This window comes from Dendrobates tinctorius, unplaced genomic scaffold (genome assembly GCF_039654945.1).
Source record: "Dendrobates tinctorius isolate UK_male_01 unplaced genomic scaffold, ASM3965494v1 ptg000192l, whole genome shotgun sequence".
Classification (NCBI taxonomy): domain Eukaryota; kingdom Metazoa; phylum Chordata; class Amphibia; order Anura; family Dendrobatidae; genus Dendrobates; species Dendrobates tinctorius.
Genome location: NW_027361859.1, coordinates 14,939,425 through 14,962,093, shown reverse-complemented (window position 1 = coordinate 14,962,093; position 22,669 = coordinate 14,939,425). Strand labels below are relative to the sequence as shown.

Here is a 22,669-nt window from a genome sequence, read left to right as displayed (position 1 = left end):
AATCACCGAGCTTCAATCCTGACGCCACCATCTGCCTGCCGGGGGCCCCTTTTCAAACTCACACAGGACCACCGGCCAGCGCGCACAGCCCTCCCAGTACCGTCCCTTCCTCTGGAAGCTGTCAGTCATTGCGCATCCACTTTCGGTACATGCTACTGGCCGCGATTTCCGGTGCGTGCTCCATCCCGAACTGCCAGTACTCCCGCAGACGGAGGAAGCCCTGCAGCCCTGACAGGTGAGGCTCCGGCGCGGCTTGCTGGCTTTTCTTCACCCGGCACACTGATACATCCAGGACACATGGCATGGAGGCACCGCGCACCAATGCCCAGCACATACCCGCTCAGGGAGGGCACCCCACGAGGACATCCGAAGCGTTACCAGTACCTGTTGACAGCTGCAGCAGACCCATGCCTGCAAAACCTTGATCGTCCCAGGCCCAGACATCCTCTTCTATCTTCACCGCCGATCTTACTGAGGGTTTCCCATCAAGAACAGGAAACTAACTGATGCGGAGAGAGGAGCCGCCTTTTTATCTTCAAGGTTTCCTGCCCTTGAAGGGCGGATCCTCTCTTGTTGTGCCTTCATGGGTGACTGAAAAAGTTACAGTACTGTAGGAGCATTATACTGTGCATGGTGGAATGGCGGTACTGAGGGAAGGTAATTCTGTGCGTGGAGGAATGGCAGTATTGTGGGTATATTATACTGTGAGGAGGGAATGACGTCTTTTCCATCTGGCCCAGGCCGACATGACAACTCCTCCAGCCAGGACTCAGCTAAAGAGAACACAACAAAAACACGTTTCACTTCTCACATTTTCAGCACTGTCTAAAATGGGACTATTCCCAACCTGCACAAACTCCTCATCCTGCTGATACCCCAATGCTTATCTGCTGCTGTCGTATGTGACCCTATTAATGCACCTGCAGTGTGGCCCTGTGTGACCTCTAAATTATAAAGCAAAATACTAGAAAATACTTAGGCCGGGTGCAAGTGCCCTAGAAAACAGTGCCCACATTTTGTCCCCTAGAATGTAATAATGTCCTCCGTGTGCCCATCTGATCACAGTAACCTAAGTTCCCCTATAACAATAAGTGCCCACTTTAGATTTAATAATGTCCCGAGTCTCCCCCCTGTACAGCTCCTCTATACACAGTATGATGCCCCTCACTGTATACATACTGACCCCTTAGAATCCCCCAAACTATTTAATGGCTCCAACACTGTATGATGGCCCCGTCACTATAATTCCCACACTGTATGATGGCCCCCTAGATAGCCTCCATATAGCATAATACACCAGATAGTTCTCAATATAGTGTAATGCACTCCCCATAGGTCTCCATATAGTATAATGTACTCCCCATAGGCCTCCACATAGTATAATGCACTCCCCATAGGTCCACCGTCTCCATAGAGTATAATGCATTCCCCATAGTCCTCCATATAGTATAATGCACTCCCCATAGGTCCACCATCTCCATATAGTATAATGCACTCCCCATAGTATAATGCATTCACCATAGTCCTCCATATAGTATAATGCACTCCCCATAGTATAATGCATTCCCCATAGTCCTCCATATAGTATAATGCACTCCCCATAGGTCCAACATCTCCATATAGTATAATGCACTCCCCATAGTCCTCCACATAGTATGATGCACTCCCCATAGGTCCACCGTCTCCATATAGTATAATGCACTCCCCATAGGTCTCCATATAGTATAATGCAGTCCCCATAGGCAGACTCTATACTGTATATAATGCACTCCCCATAGGCAGACTCTATACTGTATATAATGAACTCCCCATAGGCAGACTCTATAGTATAATGAACTCCACATAGGCAGACTCTATAGTGTAATGCACCCCAATAGGCAGCCTCTGTAGTATAATGCACCCCTATAGGCAGCCTCTGTAGTATAATGCACCCCCATAGACAGCCTCTGTAGTGGAATGCACCCCCATAAGCAGCCTCTATAATATAATGCACCCCCGTAGCCACCCTCTGTAGTATAATGCACCCCTATAGCCACCCTCTGTAGTATAATGCACCCCATAGCCACCCTCTGTAGTATAATGAACCCCTATAGCCACCCTCTGTAGTACTGTCACGGGGCAGTAGGGAAAAAGCAGGAGACGTGGAACCTGGGCCCCTGAACTGCCCCCCTCAGGCTAAGGGAGTGCCCTGACTCTCCTTAACTTGGGGGTACACTTGAAGGTAGTGAGGCCCAGTCCCCGACCTGTCCCTGTCTCCTGTTTAGCCCTGAGCTAAACCACCAACCCCCCTCCCAGGAGGTGAGACAGGGAATAAAGTGAACTGCACCCAATAACACACAAGGGAAAATAAAACAGACACCACGGGGTTAATGCAGCTAAAACCAAAAACTTAGCTTTGCTCTGCTGCAAATGCTCCAAGCAACAGAGTAAGGATCCGATCAGCATCCAGCAGCAACTCCACTGCTCCAGATAAGCTGAACCCCATCTCCACCAGGTAAGTCCAGTCTTCACCAAGGTTGGTTAGCAAATGAACAATATTACCAACAAGGAGCTAAGCACCTGACCTCCTTTTATAGGAAGCAGGGGGTTGGTCATCACTTGCTGGCTAATTAAGCATGAAGTAACCCCAGTGGTAAAAGGAAAAAGGTTTCTATAAGAATCAAGATTCTGCCGCAGATCCAAAAATGGATCATGACAAGTATAATGCACCATATAGCCACCCTCTGTATATGCACCCCCATAGCCATCCTCTGTAGTATATGCACCCCCATAGCCATCCTCTATATATATGCACCCCCATAGCCAGCCATCCTCTGTAGTATATGCACTCCAATAGCCACCCTCAGTATATGCACCCCCATAGCCACCCTCTGTATATGCACCCCCATAGCTATCCTCTGTATATGCACCCCCATAGCCACCCTCTGTATATGCACCCCAATAGCCATCCTCTGTAGTATATGCACCCCAATAGTCATCCTCTGTAGTATATGCACCCCCATAGCCATCCTCTGTATATGCACCCCCATAGCCATCCTCTGTATATGCACCCCCATAGCCATCCTCTGTATATGCACCCCATAGCCATCCTCCGTATATGCACCCCCATAGCCATCCTCCGTATATACACCCCCATAGCCATCCTCTCTATATGCACCCCCATAGTCACCCTCTGTATATGCACCCCCATAGCCATCCTCCGTATATGCACCACCATAGACGATCCTCTGTATATACACCCCCATAGCCATCCTCTCTATATGCACCCCCATAGCCACCCTCTGTATATGCACCCCCATAGCCATCCTCTGTATATACACCCCCATAGCCATCCTCTCTATATGCACCCCCATAGCCACCCTCTGTATATACACCCCCATAGCCATCCTCTCTATATGCACCCCCATAGCCACCCTCTGTATATGCACCCCCATAGCCACTCTCTGTAGGATAATGCACGCTCCCCATAAACTAAATACTCACCTCTCTTCCTCCTGGTTCCTGCGCTGCTCCCGCTTATTTCCGACTGCAGGCGCTGAGTACTGACGTCATTGCGCCCCGTCAGTGTCGGCGATGTCAGACGCTGACAGGGGGATGATGAGACAAGGAGCGCTTGCTCCTTCTCTCATTAATGCAGTCAGCTGAGTCGGCATGCAGCCGACCCCACTGACCCTGCGATGACAGGCGGGGGGGCCCACTGCTGCACCGTCCCCACCTGCTCAGGGGCCCATAGCGGCCGGGCGGCAGAGCAGGGAGATTGATTCACCGGGTGGGCCACCTGAGAGCGCGGGGCCCGTGGCTACCGCCCCCTCTGCCTCCCCGGTAGCTAAGCTACTGCGTTGCCGTGAGAACATTATACTGTCTGTGGTGGTGTAGGGAGGAGGACCCCCACAGAGTGTCCGGGCCGGAACCAAGGGGACCGCCATCTGAGTTCCTAAGGAAACAGTACCCGAGGAACAGAGGAGGAGAGTGGACTGTTGAGAGTGACAGGACAGCAAAGGGAGGGGCAAGTATAAAAGGGGCAGGGAGCGCACAGAGGAGTCAGTTGGTGATACGTCAGACATGGAGCAGGAGACGGAAGGGGCGTGAGAGAGCGGGAAGGACACTGATAGTTCAGAGAAGAGACCAGCAGCAGAGGGTAGATACGCAATGGACCTCTGGAAAGAGGCGCCGAGCTTACCGACAGGGGACTGTCCCTTCACCCCAATCCCGGGTTACGACCTGCCCCTGGTCATCCTCGGCCGTTACCGCTCCCTCTCCCGGCTGCTGCCATTCCACTTCAGCCGGCGGTTGCGGCCTGCCCGCTGCCACCCGCAGACGCTGCCCGTTCACGTCAGCCCGTGGTTGCGGCCAGTCTATCACCGCACACAGCCGCCTTCACCCCGCTGCAGTCGGCAGTTGGGGCCTGTTCCTCATCAACAGAGACACTCTGCACACAGCCCCAGGCTGTGCGCGCGGCCAGTAAACCGCGACTCTTGAACACTGCGATGCAACCCTGCTTGGGGACAGGAGTCCCATTGAACTCGCTAAAAAGCGCAACCCCGCTGTTACAACAGGGGGTTACTCCATCTCAGGAATCCATCAGGACCTGTTGTGCCCCAACTCCTCCTTGGCGCTGGGGCGCCCGAAGACTACTCCAAATCTTCAGCAACTGGGCCCAGCGGCTGCTACGCCAAGGCAGCCTCATCAAAGACACCACAGCAGCCTCATCAAAGATGCCAGAACAGCCTTATCAAAGACTCCAAAGCAGCTTCATCAACAACGCAGCTTCCACAGAGGCGCCGAGGGACGTCAGGACGGATAAGTGACATTACAGATTACAAGGACCCGAAGATGGCCATACCATGGCCCCATAGTAACCGGCCTCGGCCAGGTTAGTTGTGTTCTTTTCAAATAGTGTTTGGTTGTACTGAGTCCCTGCGAGGACAACTGTTGTTACCCCTTTTTGGTTGCTTAGTATAGCCCTAACGACTTTAAATTATAAAATGTTTGCTTTTCAAAATTCAACGGGTCTCGCGTCTCGTCACTGCATCCTGCGAACCTGCTGTTACCTACAGTGGGATGATGGTACTGTGGGAATATTATACTATTTGAAGGGAATGGTGGTACTGTAAGAAGATTATACTGTGTGTGGTGGATTTGTGGTACTATGAGAACATTATACTGTGTGGTGGGATGGCGATACTGTTATGGAAATACATATGTATATGTATTTCATATAGATCTCACTTGCCTGCTATAGGCTATATACTCATGTACTCTTATATAGGCTATATACTGCTATATACTCATATATACTGCACACAGACACATATTCACAGTTTGAACCTTATAACTAGTTGGTGGAAATAACCTGCTACCCAGTCATCTCATTGTCTTGTGATTTGAGAAATATCTAGCAGACATAGGGAATGAGGAACTTAGGCCAGGTGGTCCGGCCGATATTGGAGACTTGCTGACAAGTGCAAGACTCCGGACAGTAAATCACGTGGTGTCTAAATAACCCCAGGTCGGACACCCATATATGTTCATGCATTTAAACTGACCAATTAGCTAAGAAGTAAAGCCTTTATGTTAATGAGTAGCCACTCCTTTTCTGTACAATTGATAAAACCAAGTATATTCAATAAACTTCCAGAGTTTTGCTGGGAGGTATTGCTGCTAACCAAGTCTGGCGTCTTTCCTTCTTTGAGCGCTCAATAAGACTCTGTCTAATTAGGACAGGTCACAGTATGGACAGGGGTAAATCTACCCAAATCAAAAGTAAATAAATCCACAACAAGTGGCGCCCAACGTGGGGCCGTGGACGAAAACGCACGGGGATCCTGCTGACCGGAGAGGACAGAGGTGCCGGCCAAGGTCTTGGCTCATGGGAACGGAGATTTGCGCAACTCCATAAGTAAGGTAAGAAAATCTAGTTATCTTACCTGAATGTTCCCTGTGCTCAGTCCGGGTCAGCAACTCTAGCCGGTCAGTGTGGTCACCAAACCCAGGTAGTGTTGAAAAGTCCACGAGAAAATCCAAACCCTGGGATAAGCTAAGTGTCTACTGTGATCCTGTGTGTCTGAGATTCGGGTGAGAGAGTTGGTGGAGACTGTGACTTGATTTGTAGCTGCTGAGACACCAATAACAAGACTGAGTCTCTCTGACTAAGTCAGATCACGTCCCCGCACCATGCGGAGGTTTTGACTTAGACGGGATATCACAGGTGGTTTCCTCTGAAAAAGCTGTCACGGTCCCCGCACACACACACGGAGGTGTCAGCTTCAAGGAGGTATCACAGGTGAATCCCACCCCACGGCTGTCACGGTCTCCGCACACATACACGGAGGTGTCAGCTTCAGGGAGGCATCACAGGTGAATCTCTCGGCTGCCACAGTCCCCGCACACACGCGGATGCGGCAGACTGGGGGGATTTCACAGACTGATCACTGGAGAGATTATCACGGTTCTCGGGTGCACACGGAGGGGTGATAATCTAATGGGATATCACGGCTCCCGTCTCCCAGCAGACGGAGGGTGATACTGTAAGGTACTCCTGGGGTGGACCCACTAGACCGTGGCAACGAACCTCCCGAGGGCGAGCTGACCAGGTGGACCACCTCCTATACAGGGAGTGTTTGGGGCAAGCCCGCGGGTAACTATCACCACGGCAGCTGGTACCCAGGGAATGTATCAACGGACAGACAGGTAGATCCGGATTGGAGACACAGGACTGACGGGCACGGCTTGGCGACACAGGAGTGACGGGCACGGCTTGGAGGCACAGAAGTGACGGGCACGGCTTGGAGGCACAGAAGTGACGGGCACGGCTTGGAGACACAGGAGTGACGGGCACGGCTTGGAGACACAGGAGTGACGGGCACGGCTTGGAGACCCCGAGCCTAGGAGAGAGAACAAAGGAGGAATGAGTAACGGACAGACAGGACGCCGGGGCGAACATAGAGAGCGGGCCAGAGTCACTAGCAAGGCGCAGTGATAATCAGGCACCGCCAGCAGGAGGAGGCGGCCTGATATAGGGAAGTGGGAGGCCTTCCGGGTCGTGACCTCCAGTTGGAGGAGGAGGCGCGTGTCCTCAGGAGGAGGAGGAGCGCATGTGCCCGGCCATAGCGTGGACGCATGCCCGCCGAGGAGGAGGGGCGGGGGCGCGCACCCGGCGCGATCCAGAGGACCAGACGGAGGCGGTCGCCGGACGAGGAAGAACGACCGGAAGAGACCACGCCGTAGCCCGCAGCAGCCGGCGCCGAGGCGAGGAGGCCACCGGCGAGCGGGTGAGCTGCGGCTGGGGGGAGGTAAGGGAAGGAGTGCGCGGCAGCCGCCGCGTGACAGTACCCCCCTCCTTACGCGCCCCCCTCCGCAGTCCGGAAAAAAATTTAGCCAAGATTCGAGGAGCTTGGATGTTCTCCTGGGGCTCCCAGGACCTCTCCTCAGGGCCAAAGCCCTTCCAATCAACCAAAAAAAAAGGTTCTCCCCTTTTGCCTTTTCATGGCCAAAATATCTCTAACCTCAAATACATCGTCTGCGGAGACAGGCGGAGGCGAGTGAGGGGCCTTAGAAAGGAAACGATTGAAGATGACTGGCTTAAGCAAAGACACATGAAAAGCATTAGGGATGCGGAGAGAGGCGGGAAGCCGTAGTTTGTAGGAGACATCATTAATACGGGACAAGACCTCAAAAGGTCCAATATAGCGGGGACCCAGCTTATGGGACGGATTTTGAGGCGAATAAACTTGGAGGCTAGCCAAACTTTATCACCTGGGTGATATGGCGGGACATCCAGGCGCCTTTTGTCTGCGTGTCTCTTAACCCTGTTACGTACCAACTCGAGAGCGGTCTTGGTCTCCTGCCAGATCCTGGAGAATTTACCGGTCAGAAGATCAGCCACCGGTACACCCGAGGCAGGAGGAACCGGTAGAGGTACACCAGGATGTTGACCGTAGACGACAAAGAAAGGGGACTTGCCAGAAGACTCACTGACGTGGTTATTATAGGCGAACTCGGCTCACGGGAGTAGTTCAGACCAGTCGTCCTGGTGGACATTAGAAAAATGCCGGAGGTAATTCACCAAACTCTGATTCGTCCGTTCCGCCTGACCGTTGGACTGTGGGTGGTAAGAAGAGGAGAAGTCGAGGGTGACATCCATCGATCTGCATAGGGCTCTCCAGAAGCGAGAGGTGAACTGGACTCCTCTGTCTGAAACAATATGTTGGGGCAGTCCATGAAGACGGAAGATGTACTGAACGAAAATCTTCGCCAAGGCTGGGGCCGATGGCAAGCCGGGAAGAGGGATGAAGTGTGCCATCTTAGAAAACCTATCTACCACCACTAAGACGACAGTACAGTTGGCAGACGAGGGTAGGTCCGTAATAAAGTCCATGGCAATGTGTTGCCAAGGAGACGAGGGTACTGGAAGCGGATGTAGAAGACCAGAAGGCAGCTGCCTAGGCACCTTGATCTTGGCACACGAGAGACAGGAGGCGACGAAATCCCGGACATCCTGGGTCAGAGTCGACCACCAGTAGTAGCGGGACACCAGGAGAAGTGTCTTTTTAAGCCCGAGATGGCCAGCCAGCTTGGAAGCATGTCCCCAGTGGAGGATTCATCTTCGGTCCTTCTCCGGAACAAAAGTCTTGCCAGGTGGGGTTGAGAGGAGAGAAAGCGGTGCCACCGTGATGAGCCTGGATGGGTCCAAGATATGCGCGGGTTCTTCTTCGACATCTGCGGAAAGAGAGGACCTGGACAAGGCGTCAGCTTTGAGGTTCTTGTTACCTGGACGAAAATGCAGGTCAAAATCGAATCGACCGAAGAACAGAGACCACCTGGCTTGCCGAGGGTTGAGTCTTTGTGCAGACCGAAGGTAAGCTAGATTTTTATGGTCTGTGAAGATTGTGAAGGGATGTGCGGCGCCCTCCAATAAGTATCTCCACTCCTCTAGGGCTAACTTAATGGCAAGCAGTTCTCGGTCTCCGATGGAATAATTCCGCTCTGGGGTGGATAATGATTTGGAAAAGAAACCGCACGTAACGAGCCTACCAGAGGAAGACTTTTGAGACAAAACCGCTCCAGCTACAGTTGCGGATGCATCCACTTCGAGGACGAACGGTTTTTTTGACCTTAGGGCGATGGAGTACGGGAGCCGTGGCAAATTCTTGTTTCAGAGATAGAAAGGCTCGCTCTGCTTCAGGGGTCCAGACGTGCGGGTTGGCTCCTTTACGGATCAAAGACGAGATAGAGCCAGCCAATGAGGAAAAATGGGGGATGAACTGCCGATAGTAGTTTGCGAAGCCGAGAAATCGCTGAATGGCTTTCACCCCTTGGGGACGTGGCCAGTTAAGCACGGCAGAGACCTTCTCAGGATCCATACGCAGGCCAGAGTCGGAGATGATATAGCCTAGAAATGGAAGGGAAGACTGTTCAAAGGCGCACTTCTCCAATTTGGCGTACAGGCGATTCTCCCTCAAACGGAACAGTACTCGGCGGACATCTCTTCTGTGGGTGGACAGGTCAGGAGAGAAGACAAGGATATCGTCGAGGTACACGACCACACAGGAGTACAGAAGGTCTCGGAAAATGTCGTTCACAAATTCCTGAAAGACCGCGGGAGCGTTGCACAACCCAAAGGGCATGACGAGATACTCGTAGTGTCCATCCCTGGTGTTGAAGGCGGTCTTCCATTCATCTCCGGAGCGAATACGGATGAGATTGTAGGCTCCACGGAGATCCAATTTAGAAAAGATTCGCGCCCCACGTAGCCGGTCGAACAACTCGGGGATGAGAGGTAGAGGATATCTGTTCTTAACGGTAATCTCGTTGAGACCTCGATAGTCAATACAGGGGCGCAGAGACCCGTCTTTCTTCTTGACAAAAAAGAAACCAGCTCCAGCGGGAGAAGATGACTTCCGGATGAAGCCTCTGGCCAAATTCTCCTGTACATATTCGGTCATGGCCTGGGACTTGAGTGGACTCAACGGATAGATTCGCCCCCGGGGCGGAGTTGAACCAGGAACAAGCTCGATAGGGCAATCATATTGCCGATGCGGTGGAAGGACCTCTGCCTCCTTCTTATCGAAGACGTCCGCAAAGGCCCAGTAAGCCAAGGGCAAATCCGCAGGGCCCGAGACAGGAGACGAGCATTTGAGGGGTTGTACTGGACGAAGACATCTAGTCTGGCAGAAGCGGCCCCAGCGAAGAATGTCTCCGGACCGCCAATCCAGGACAGGTTCATGCATCCTCAACCACGGAAGGCCCAGGAGCAAGGTGTGGGACAGAGACGGCAGCACGAAGAAGGCTATTCTTTCACGGTGCATGACCCCGATCTGTAACTCCAGCTCTTCAGTGACCAGTGTAACGGTCTCGCGCAAGGGAACGCCGTTGACTGAGGCTAACTGCCAGGGAACCTCCAAGGACCTGACAGGTATCCCTAATCTCTTCACCGCCTCGAGTTGGATAAAATTTCCAGCAGCCCCTGAGTCAATATAGGCTATCTCCGAAAAACGTTTGGAGCCCAGGAGAAACAAAACAGAAAGGGTCAAGGGTAGAGAGGTATCAAAGACACCTAGGGAGGCCTCTCTTACATGTCCTAGGCGGAGGAGTTTCCTGGCCTCACAGGACAGGAACGCAGGAGATGGGAGGCGCTGCCACAATAGAGACAAAGGCCATGAGCGAGTCTCTCCTGGCGGCGTAGCTCCGCGGGCCTGAGTCGGTCCACTTGCATGGGTTCAGGAGCTGCGGCCGAGGCGGAGGACCGCAAGCGTGGAGGACTGCGTGTCGGAGGAGAAAAACGAGTGGGCCTTCTCTCCCTGGCGACCTCGCGGGAACGCTCCCGGAAACGCAGATCAATTCGTGTTGCCAGCGAGATGAGATCCTCCAAAGACGTAGGTGTATCCCTGCCTGCCAACTCGTCCTTGATTCGGACCGACAAGCCACGCCAAAAAGCCCCCACCAGGGCCTCATTGTTCCAACCAAGCTCAGAGGACAACGTACGGAACTGGATGGCGTACTGTCCCACAGAGAGGGTACCCTGGCGAAGGCAAAATAAAGACTCGGTGGCGGAGACCAGGCGGCCGGGCTCATCGAAGACCTTACGAAAGGTCTCCAAGAAGGTCGTGAGCTGGGAGACTATCGGGTCATCACGCTCCCACAAGGGATTTACCCAAGCCAGTGCCTCACCCTCTAAGTGGGAAATCATAAAGGCCACCTTGGCCCGGTCGGAAGGATACTGTAGGGGTGCCAACTCGAAATGCAACTGGCACTGGTTAATGAACCCCCGACAGAGTTTGGGATCTCCGTGGGGGTTTGGCCAACCGGGGGGAGGAGTGAGGAACTGCCACAGGCGCAGGGACAGCGGCTGCCGTCTGTAGAGCTAGTAATCGGTTATCTACAGAGGCTATATAATTCAAAATATGGGCCTGGGTGTCGCGCTGCTGAGCAAGTTCCTGCTGTAAGCCGGAGATTTGGGAGGCAATTCCCGGATCGGAGGTCTGCAGAGACGAAAGTCGGGACTCCATTGATTTGAGGAACGACATGATCCTCGCCTGGTTCTCACGAAGGAACAAAAGTTCCTTTTGGGTCGGGGTCGGGGTACCAGCGGGATCCATGGCCTGATTATACTGTAAGGTACTCCTGGGGTGGACCCACTAGACCGTGGCAACGAACCTCCCGAGGGCGAGCTGACCAGGTGGACCACCCCCTATACAGGGAGTGTTTGGGGCAAGCCCGCGGGTAACTATCACCACGGCAGCTGGTACCCAGGGAATGTATCAACGGACAGACAGGTAGATCCGGATTGGAGACACAGGACTGACGGGCACGGCTTGGCGACACAGGAGTGACGGGCACGGCTTGGAGGCACAGAAGAGACGGGCACGGCTTGGAGACACAGAAGTGACGGGCACGGCTTGGAGACACAGGAGTGACGGGCACGGCTTGGAGACACAGGAGTGACGGGCACGGCTTGGAGACACAGGAGTGACGGGCACGGCTTGGAGACCCCGAGCCTAGGAGAGAGAACAAAGGAGGAATGAGTAACGGACGGACAGGACGCCGGGGCGAACATAGAGAGCGGGCCAGAGTCACTAGCAAGGCACAGTGATAATCAGGCACCGCCAGCAGGAGGAGGCGGCCTGATATAGGGAAGTGGGAGGCCTTCCGGGTCGTGACCTCCAGTTGGAGGAGGAGGCGCGCGTCCTCAGGAGGAGGAGGAGGAGGAGCGCGTGTGCCCGGCCATAGCGTGGACGCGCGCCCGCCGAGGAGGAGGGGCGGGGGCGCGCACCCGGCGCGATCCAGAGGACCGGACGAGGCCGTCGCCGGACGAGGAAGAACGACCGGAAGAGACCGCGCCGTAGCCCGCAGCAGCCGGAGCCGAGGCGAGGAGGCCACCGGCGAGCGGGTGAGCTGCGGCCGGGGGGAGGTAAGGGAAGGAGTGCGCGGCAGCCGCCGCGTGACAGTTACATCCCGGTGCTAACCAAAGCGCCATGGGTGATTGGCAGTTACCGGTTGTCAGCAACTGTTTGACGTGTCACAGAAGGGCTTTCGATCTCGAGAATTTTGAATTTTTACCTGCTTTGGTAATTCCTGTGTTATCTTGCCAATTTTTGATTTTCCATATTCTTGTTTTCTTTTTGTTCCCTTTTAAGCAGGTTAAAAGGGGTTGAAAGGTGTTAAAAGGTTTAATCACTTTTTTTTGAAGTTTTTGGAACAGACACAGTAGGTGTTATTCAGAAAGTTAAGCATGTCGGTTTCTACGGGCAGCTCCGTATGCTCTAGCATGGCATAATGTATTGAAAGGAAAAAAGGGAAGTAGCTAGTTGAGCTCAATTGCAGTCTGCATTTCTTAAAGTGACAGAGCATTTAACAGCGCAGTAGGTGCTAGCAGATAGTGTGAACAAGACAGGATTGTTTTTTTTTTTGTTGTTTTACGTGTAGGAAAAAGTGTTTTCATAGTAATCTGTGCCGTCTGAGGAGGACCACAGGTCGAAGAATGCCTTCCGTGACGGCAGGGGGGGGGGAAGCAGTCCGCCCCCCATCTCCTCTCTCCTCACTCTTCCCTCCTCCCATCTCCCTCTATCTCCGCTATTTTCACAACCTCCTCCCCTCTCTCATCTATTTCTCCTCCTATACCTCGTCCTCCCTCACCATCTCTCCCTCCTCTATCTTCTTCACCTCCGCCTATCTCTCCTCCTATCCCTTCTCCTCCTTTTTCTCTCTCCTACCTCTCCTCCCTTTCCATCTTCATCACCAACGCCCACCTCTCATCCCTCTCTCATCCACTGCACCCGTCTCCTCTTCCCTCCTCCTTGTCTTCACCATCTCCTCCACCCTTTCTTCTTCTTCTTTTTTCTCACCCACCTCTCAGTTCATCGTCACCCGCTGCCCCAGTGCCAGATCCAGACAATGAAGTGTCCCTAGTTCCACAGGGGACTCTCTCTAAAGAGACAGTTATGTCACCGGGAGAAGAAAGTGAATCACTCCCCACACATGACAACACAGGTGCCCTCCCGATACAACAGATAGCAGAAGGGAGGTGTGGGCCATCAGACACTGCACCTGCTAACTCTGAGACTGAAGATCCTATGTGCCACATGGAGCTCCAGTCTCAAGGGGGGGGGGGAGGTACACACACACACAGAAAGACAATCACTCAGTGGCACAGTTCCTCCTCTGATGAACATGAAGAGGAGATTATGCTGCATAGTAGGCAGGGGCAGATAGAGCCAGAACTCTTACACTATGTGCCCTTCACCCCTAGTCAGGTGTTCAGTATTCTAAAATCATGAAGGAACACCTCAAGCTTCCATCAGAATTAGATGTGCATTCCTGGAAACCAGGATCAAAGGTAATTGAACAGCTTAGAGAGTGGGCCAACGCCAGACAAGCACCCAGCCTGCATAACATGAACCAAGCCGAGAGAGAGTCTGTAGACGAGTTTCATGGCAGAGTGAGGCAAGTATTCCAAGTTTTAGGCTTCACTATTCATGATCAGATACATGGACAGATGTTGGCACAGGCCTTTGTGCATGGACTAAGAGAACCAATCAAGAAACTACTGATAGTGGCCAGACCTGAGTACAGGACAATAGCAGTAGATGTCCTGCTTACAGTAGCCAGAAGAATTGAGTCCCTCCCAGGAGTACGGAGGACAGGCCCTCCCGTGATGGCCACTGACGTGGAGGAGCAACTATCACACAGAGTTAGGAGAGCTGGCAGGTGTTTCAACTGTGGCAACTTTGGCCATTTCCGGAACCAGTGCACAGCACCCCGGCAACCCAGGTCATCCCGCAGAGGAGTAGGCCAAGAAAGAAACACAGAAGACAATGAAGAACCCTGTCCATAGGACAGAGGCAAGCCAGGTCCGCCAGACGTCACGCCCCTGACATGTAGCCTTATCGGCGGACCCAATACCTCAAATCACTGGGGGCTGTCATATCCTTCCTTGTGGACACTGGTGCAGTCAGAAGTGAAAATCCCTGACCCCACCAGTCTATCAGAACACTCTGTGTCTTGTATGGGGATTTAAGGCCAAGACAGACGTTCCCCAGCTTGCAAGCCCCTGAGCATGTGGACACAGCCAAGACACTCCATCCTGTTCCAGGTTACGGTGGAGACCTGCCCACCCCACCTGATGAGCGCAGACCTGCTGCAGGAACTGAAGGTGACCAAAGGGTCCTATGAAGATGTGACCTTGGCCACCTCTCCACCCCAGGCGCAAGAAGAATCAATCATGCTGGTGGCACAACAAGAGCCTCGCTCGAACAACCGGTGCAAGCCTACCCAAGGAGGTGCTGGACATAGCACCCAGAAGGCTATGGCCCAAGGGAGACTTCAAGTTGCGCCAGTGCGGGTGTCACTCAAGTCTACAACCCCGGACGCTCCGAAGGCCCAGCACCCGCAGCTCATCACCCAGAGCTAAACTGACTCTGACCAGCTGGAGGTCTAAGTGGAACTGCTGTTCAAGAAACGGCCTAAGAACTTTGGCACGGGTCAGGAAAACTCTCAACCCCGAGGGACCACACCCGCTTCGTGAAATGGCTGCACTGCTTCCGGCTCCAGCGCCAGAGGATCATCTTGGACAAGATTCTGAAGGTGCTCCCTGAAGTTAATCCAGGCCCTGGACCAGAAGACAGCCACTCAGCTCCTCAAATTGGTTAACAAGATGCTGACCAGAAATCAAGCTGGGTGAAAGGAACTGCTGCTGGCTGGTAAAGAAGATGCCCCAGCAAAAAGACCCCCTGTGAGAGCAAGAAAGCTCAGCTGAACGTCACCACTGATGAAAAATAAGGACCCCAGCAAATGGTTTGGTTTCCTGCCAGCCAGCCCTGTGCCAGAAGATGGGAGTCGCTCACGGCACTGTGAAGAGCAAGGCCAGATTGAGCCGCCTCACCCACGGGAATCATCATGCGGTCCCAGCTTCTCTCGATCAAGAGGAAGACTGTGAAAGGAGAACCAGATCAGACTGAATGGTGCATAACCTGAAGACTGTGAGCGAAGCAACCGTGTTTGAAACCCCAGTTGTGCCAGATCTGCACACCCTGCTAACAAATGTGCCAGTCACAGCAACGGTGCTCACGGCAATGGATCTGCCCGAAGCTTCCCCCAATGTTCCCCCTCACCTGGACGACCAGTTCCTGAAAGCGCACAAGGGAGGTGCGGAACAAATGGACAGTAAGACCCAAGAGGGCCCAGAACAGCTTTTCACAGCTCGCCAGAGCATTGTCCTCCATCCCCGACAACTGGATTGCGGAGCATGCAGAAGTCATTGACATCGCTACCTGCACTGCGCTTTCCATGTCTCCTCTACTCTGCCTAGCAGAGCAGCATCGTAAGTTCTGCAAAACAGAGTCCAGTGGTGTCAAAGCAAGTTCCTGAAGACACTGTATCGCCCACTAGACGAAACACTTGACAGATGACCGGAGGGCCGCGGAGGAGAAGATGGCTCCCTCAACAACTCCGAAGATGCAGGGCCTCTTTGGTCTAGTCTCTTACTGCAGAACTTGGATCCCTGGTGCTCCAGGCTTAATGCAGCCTCTGTACAATTGCATCAACGCATTGCAACCTTCATCTCGTACAGGAAACTGAAAGACTTCATAGTCTCTGCGCCAACTCTAGGCCTCCCTGACTACAAGAAGCCATCCCGTCCTGACCAAAACGGAGAAAGAAGGACCAAGATGGAGAAGGTCATGCTACTGGCCAGGCTTAAAACAGACCCACGGAGGAAAACCAGAGGCCTCTAGACTACCTCTCAGCAGGCCTGGATCCAGTTGCAAGGGGGGGGCCCTCCTGCATGAAAGCAATACCCACAGCACACGCCCTCCTGACAAGGCTGCTCTCCACCACTCTTCAGTACTCTCAGCCGTTACCTGTCTCTACTCCCACTCCCAAGGGGGGATGCGGATACGGACCCTCAGATGAAAAATCTGCAAGATACCGTACATGGCTCCAGTCTTGCAAATGATGAAGGAAAGTTCCACACGGGATGTGCAGCGACCAGCAATCAAGACATTCTATGGTCCAGATGGTTGTCAGCCCAAGAGCCCAAGAAACGGAGCTGACAGAGCTGACGAAAGACCTGCCAGATTGCGAAGAACGAAAACTTCCAGGTACTCGCATGACATGGCACCTGACTTGGGACCCATCTAGGCTGCAAGAAACTTCATCACTGCAAGCGGATCGACCGTGAAGCACCATGGAGCCATCAGAGACCTGCTGGACGCTTTTCAACTACTAAAAGTGGTGGCAGTGCTGAAGGCCAAGGCACACGGAAAACTGAACACAGTAGAGACACGGGGCATCAACAGCAGACGTGGCAGCCAAAGAAGCAGCCAGAGGAAGACAATATGGAAGATGGGAGAGGTCGTAGAGCCGGACGGCTACTACATGACGACTGAAGACGAGAAAACCTGGCAAACAGAAGTCAATGGGAAAACCATTGAAGATGCCATCTCAGAATTGGACAGAAGTGCTGCCTCCTCCTCCACCAGTCAACAAGCTGAATCACTTCCAGGACGAAGACTCTGACGTGGATATGAATTTTGAGGCAGAAGAATGGTGCCCACCTTTACCAGAAAGGACGTATTTGATGGAGAACATGCCAGAAAATTGTCCTCCACCATCCTCTCATGGGGAAGCTTCTCCTCCAGCACAGTCCTACGATTGGCAGTCCACGGCAACACTCCCCGAGACGAGCTGCATGAGTCCGAAGGCATCCCAAGGCTACAACAGTTTGACCTTCCCCCTCATCCCCAGAGAATACCGGCTGGACCTGTACCAATGCAAAGAGTCCCAAGTCCTCCTCTGACACAATCTAACCAGAGTCTTCATACAGAGGGAGGCGCGGACAGAGACGAAACCTCAGCTAAAATCCCACCATCAGCTCAGAGAATGTCAATTACCACAACCCAGTCACTAAACCTGACAAGATGACTTCCTGAAACCTGTACAAGAAGTAACAGGATCAGACTCGGAAGGAGGAGAAGGAGAGCTGGATGCTGAAGGCCAAAAGCACTGGGCTCCAAGAAACCGTCTACCTCAAAACGTCTACCTCAAGACAGACCCAGTCTATCTCAAAGTGTGTATCCTACGGTGGTTCAATGGGCACATGGCCCCCACACAGAAGTGAAGGCACAGATGAATGACCTGATTGGACTCAACTCACACCTAAACAGCAAAGATTCCCGGCAGCTGTTCGGCCACCGACAAATTTAACATCGGACAAGCGGGAAAAGTTCCCCCACATCATCTGGCCTGAAGACTTCCCAGTAAGGAACCAGTTGGCAAAGACTACTGCAAAGAAGCTACTCTCAAAAATAGTGTGCAGATATGGGGTTTCCAGAAGCAATAGCAAGTGATCAGGGACCCGCATACACAGCAAACCTAACACAAGAGACCTGATCAGCAGTAGGGTCAGACTTAGGCCTACACACTACTCACCATCCCACACCATAGACTAGGTGGGACACTTAAGAGCAGCATGCTAAACGATCTGCCCAAGAGACAGACAAACCCTGGCATTAGACACTCCCGTAGGCTCAGAGAAAGCTGTCACCAATATGAGACTTTATTTGGGTAAAAAACACAGTTTAGGGGTATTCTTTACTTAGCAGTTGACTATGCAATATGATACTTTGTCTGTATGTGTAGTTGAATTTATCAAGAATTTTGCTAATGTCCATTCTCGAGTTTCTCTCCTTCATTGCCAGGTCCAGATTCGGTGCCTGGTATACATGTCCTGAAGTCAGGAGACTGAGTGTGGGTGGAGAAAGTCTGTAAAGAGAAGCACTCGATCCCAGATCCGATGGCCCTTCACCAAGTGCTGACGCTGCCGACCTGGAGAGAAAACCCCGCCTGGATCCACGCATCGCATTGCTGGAAAAGGCCTTCATACCAGAAGATACACCTGAGCTGGAATGATGCTGTGGATGACCTCCCTGACTGAATAAATAACCTACCTGACGAAGAATACACATGCACTGACTGCATAGACTGCTAACTAAGAGACTTTGATTACATTGCACCACACCCCCTTTAGGGACAGATCTCCTGACTGCCCATTTGCGAAAAGTCTGTACAGAGGAGGATGTATGCACTAGGCATATGTCAGTCCATTGGCAGCATAAAAGAGTTGCAGCGCTTTGGGCCAGGAGCAGGGTTTTAGGGCAAGTGATATCTAAGGGGGGATTGTTATGGAAATATATATGTATTTCATATAGATCTCACTTGCCTGCTATAGGCTATATACTCATGTACTCTTATATAGGCTATATACTGCTATATACTCATATATACTGCACACAGATACATATTCACAGTTTGAACCTTATAACTAGTTGGTGGAAATAACCTGCTACCCAGTCATCTCATTGTCTTGTGATTTGAGAAATATCTAGCAGACATAGGGAATGAGGAACTTAGGCCAGGTGGTCCGGCCGATATTGGAGACTTGCTGACAAGTGCAAGACTCCGGACAGTAAATCACGTGGTGTCTAAATAACCCCAGGTCGGACACCCATATATGTTCATGCATTTAAACTGACCAAATAGCTAAGAAGTAAAGCCTTTATGTTAATGAGTAGCCACTCCTTTTCTGTACAATTGATAAAACCAAGTACTGTATATTCAATAAACTTCCAGAGTTTTGCTGGGAGGTATTGCTGCCAACCAAGTCTGGCGTCTTTCCTTCTTTGAGCGCTCAATAAGACTCTGTCTAATTAGGACAGGTCACAGTATGCACAGGGGTAAATCTACCCAAATCAAAAGTAAATAAATCCACAACAATACCATGGAAATATCTTTTGTGTGAGATGTCAGCAATGTTTGAACATTATTCTGTGTGAATGGCATCATATATACTGCATAAGGGGTTTTAAAAAGGGGTGCCATAGGAAGCGGGAATTCTCAGCAATGTGCGGCATTTGTACAAGAAGACTGCCATCTGCCATCCAGGTGGGACCCTGAGGAATCAATGGGAAGAGTCAGAGTTTCAGCAAGGAAGAGTCTGGATGGTACCTTGATGATGCAGTTTCTTGATATAAAAGGTCAGTACAAAAAAAAGAGCAAATTTGGCGGCAAGCAAAGAACAGAAAGGATGTGTGTCGGGGGAGAAACAGGCTGAGGTACCAGTCCATGGTAAAGTACCCGAGGCAGCGGGTTGTGGCATGCCGGGAAGCAGAACCCAGGCGGCATCAGATGAGTCCCAGAATCCAGGCTACGCCAGCCAAGGCCTGAGAACCAGACTTGCATCAGTCAAGACCCAGGGTCCATACAATTCTAGGCAACAGCTGAGTCCCAGCCCTCACTACTTCAGGTACGAGAGACATCCACTGTTTGTCAAGCACTGAAGATCCGAGAGGAGATTCTGCTCGGGAGTATACGCCTGCAGTGAAGAGCAGGAGGTGCGAGTGAGCTGGGGTGTTGCTTCCAGCACTGACGTACGGTACAGGAGTTGGTCTGGGTTGGAAACAACAGTCAGGACAAGGGCAGGTTGAACTGCAGGCAGTTCACAGAGCCTTAATAGACTTTGTCAGGAGGACATGTGGTCTAGCGGGAAGAACCGGAGACCTCCAATATGGCCTGTGTTCGCAGAAAAGGTAGTGTTGAGGCTTGTATGTGTCAGGACCATCACTCTTGTCAGTAGTTAACATAACGTACGGTTAGAGGCTGCTGTTATAGTTAAAGTGAGCCGAGAAATTAATTGTATTTATGATATTGTATATTTCACCTCGTAATCACGCTGTTTTGCATTATATACTGTTGCCATAGTGATCACAATTCCATCACATCAGGGAAATAATGATTATGGTTACTTCTGCCTTGTGTTTGTCTGAGTATGTATCTGGTCACTCAATACATGGACATATTGAGGTCATTACACTGTGTGGGGGGATGACGGTGCTGTGGGAACATTATACTGTGTGGGGGGATGACGGTACTGAGGGGACCATTATACCGTGTGTGGGGGGATGGCAGTACTGTGGGAACATTATACTGTGTGTGGGGGGATGGCAGTACTGTGGGAACATTATCCTGTGTGGGGGGGATGATGGTACTGTGGGAACATTATACTGTGTGTGGGGGATGGTGGTACTGTGGGACCATTATACTGTGTGGGGGGATGACAGTACTGAGGGGACCATTATACTGTGTGTGTGGGGGGATGGCAGTACTGTGGAAACATTATACTGTGTGTGGGGGGATGGTGGTACTGTGGGACCATTATACTGTGTGGGGGGATGACGGTACTGAGGGGACCATTATACTGTGTGTGTGGGGGATGGCAGTACTGTGGGACCATTATACTGTGTGGGGGGATGACGGTACTGAGGGGACCATTATACTGTGTGTGTGGGGGGATGGAAGTACTGTGGGAACATTATACTGTGTGTGGGGATGGCGGTACTGTGGGAACATTATACTGTGCGGGGGGTGGCGGTACTGTGGGAACATTATACTGTGTGGGGGGTGGCGGAACTGTGGGACCATTATACTGTGTGTGGGGGATGGTGGTACTGTGGGACCATTATACTGTGTGGGGGGATGACGGTACTGTGGGAACATTATACTGTGTGGGGGGTGGCGGTACTGTGGGAACATTATACTGTGTGGGGGGTTGCGGTACTGTGGGAACATTATACTGTGTGTGAGGGATGGCGGTACTGTGGGAACATTATACTGTGTGGGGGCATGACGGTACTGTGGGAACATTATACTGTGTGGGGGGTGGCGGTACTGTGGGAACATTATACTGTGTGGGGGTGGCGGTACTGTGGGAACATTATACTGTGTGTGGGGGATGGCGGTACTGTGGGACCATTATACTGTGTAGGGGGATGACGGTACTGTGGGAACATTATACTGTGTGGGGGATGACGGTACTGTGGGAACATTATACTGTGTGGGGGGTGGCGGTACTGTGGGAACATTATACTGTGTGGGGGGATGGCGGTACTGTGGGAACATTATACTGTGTGTGGGGGGATGACGGTACTGTGGGAACATTATACTGTGTGGGGGGGTGGCGGTACTGGGGGAACATTATACTGTGTGGGGGGGTGGCGGTACTGGGGGAACATTATACTGTGTGGGGGGGATGGCGGTACTGTGGGAACATTATACTGTGTGGGGGGCATCATACATACTGCATAACGAGCATTATGGCAGTATTACACTGTGTGGGGCCAAGAAAGGTGCCCTGTAATATGAGAACACTCCGTTTCCTCCCTTCCTGTCTCCCATAGTTGGGCCGTATGTATCTATTACAGGAAACAGCACAGAAACGTTATGATTCTTATAAAGTGGCAACAAAGACCCCAAAAGAGTCTCAGTGCTGAAGGGGTTAATGTCCCCCGCGCCCAGTAATGGGGAATCTCCAGCACCTACCTCCACCCGCAGAGCCGCACTCCACATATATGGCTGCTCTGTGCGCACAGGACCTGTGATGAGGTCACAGGAGGGGAGGAGTCAGGGGTCACATGATCTCCGGAGTGCAGACGCTACATGGAGACTTCTCCTCAGTCAGTGACATTCCCGCCATTATTTCCCCTCACTACTGGCACAATTCCCCCGCGCCGCCTTTTCTACACAGTGTTATGTGTGGAATGTAACGTGTGATTTCTCTGCTTGGAGACAAATAGACGCCACACATGAGGGAATTATCACCAGTTACCGGACGGCTGCTATATGGCGGCATATTTCTCTTGACTTATTGTACTTTATGATAGTTGTAGCATTTCTTCGATATGGCTTGCATTTAGTTGTGAAAAGATCAGAACTTTGGTGACAATTTTGAAAATGTTGCAATTATCAAACGTTTACTTTTCATGCCCTCAAACCAGAGATATGTCACACAAAGTAGTTAGTAAATAACATTTCCCACATGTCTACTTTACATCAGCACAATTTTTGAAACATTATTTTTTGCTATTAGGACATTATAAGGGTTAAAAGTTGACCAGAAACGTATTATTTTTACCAAATAATTTACAAAACCATTTTTTAGGGACCACCTCACATTTGAAGTGAGTTTAAGGGGCCTATATGGCAGAAAACACCCAAAAGTGACACCATTCTAAAAACTGCACCCCTCAAGGTGCTCCAAACCACATTCAAGAAGTTTATTAACCCTTCAGCTTCACAGGAATAAGTGGAAGGAAGAAATGAACATTTAACTTTTTCGCAA

At 51.7% G+C, this 22,669-nt stretch overlaps 1 protein-coding gene across 2 annotated transcripts in view; it reads right to left on the bottom strand.

Moving 5' to 3' along the window:
• Positions 1–21,994, bottom strand: part of LOC141055916 (uncharacterized) — a 43,398-nt gene extending 21,404 nt beyond the window's left edge. Inside the window, exon 1 of one of the 2 annotated variants that reach the window (XM_073552629.1) lies at positions 21,871–21,994. In XM_073552629.1, coding sequence (XP_073408730.1) covers positions 21,871–21,897 — 27 coding nt within the window. In that variant the 5' untranslated portion in view covers positions 21,898–21,994. Of the gene's footprint in view, positions 1–5,927; positions 6,099–21,870 lie in introns of those variants that run through there. The other variant, XM_073552630.1, reaches the window with a different exon arrangement.
• Between the last annotated feature and the right edge of the window lie 675 nt (positions 21,995–22,669).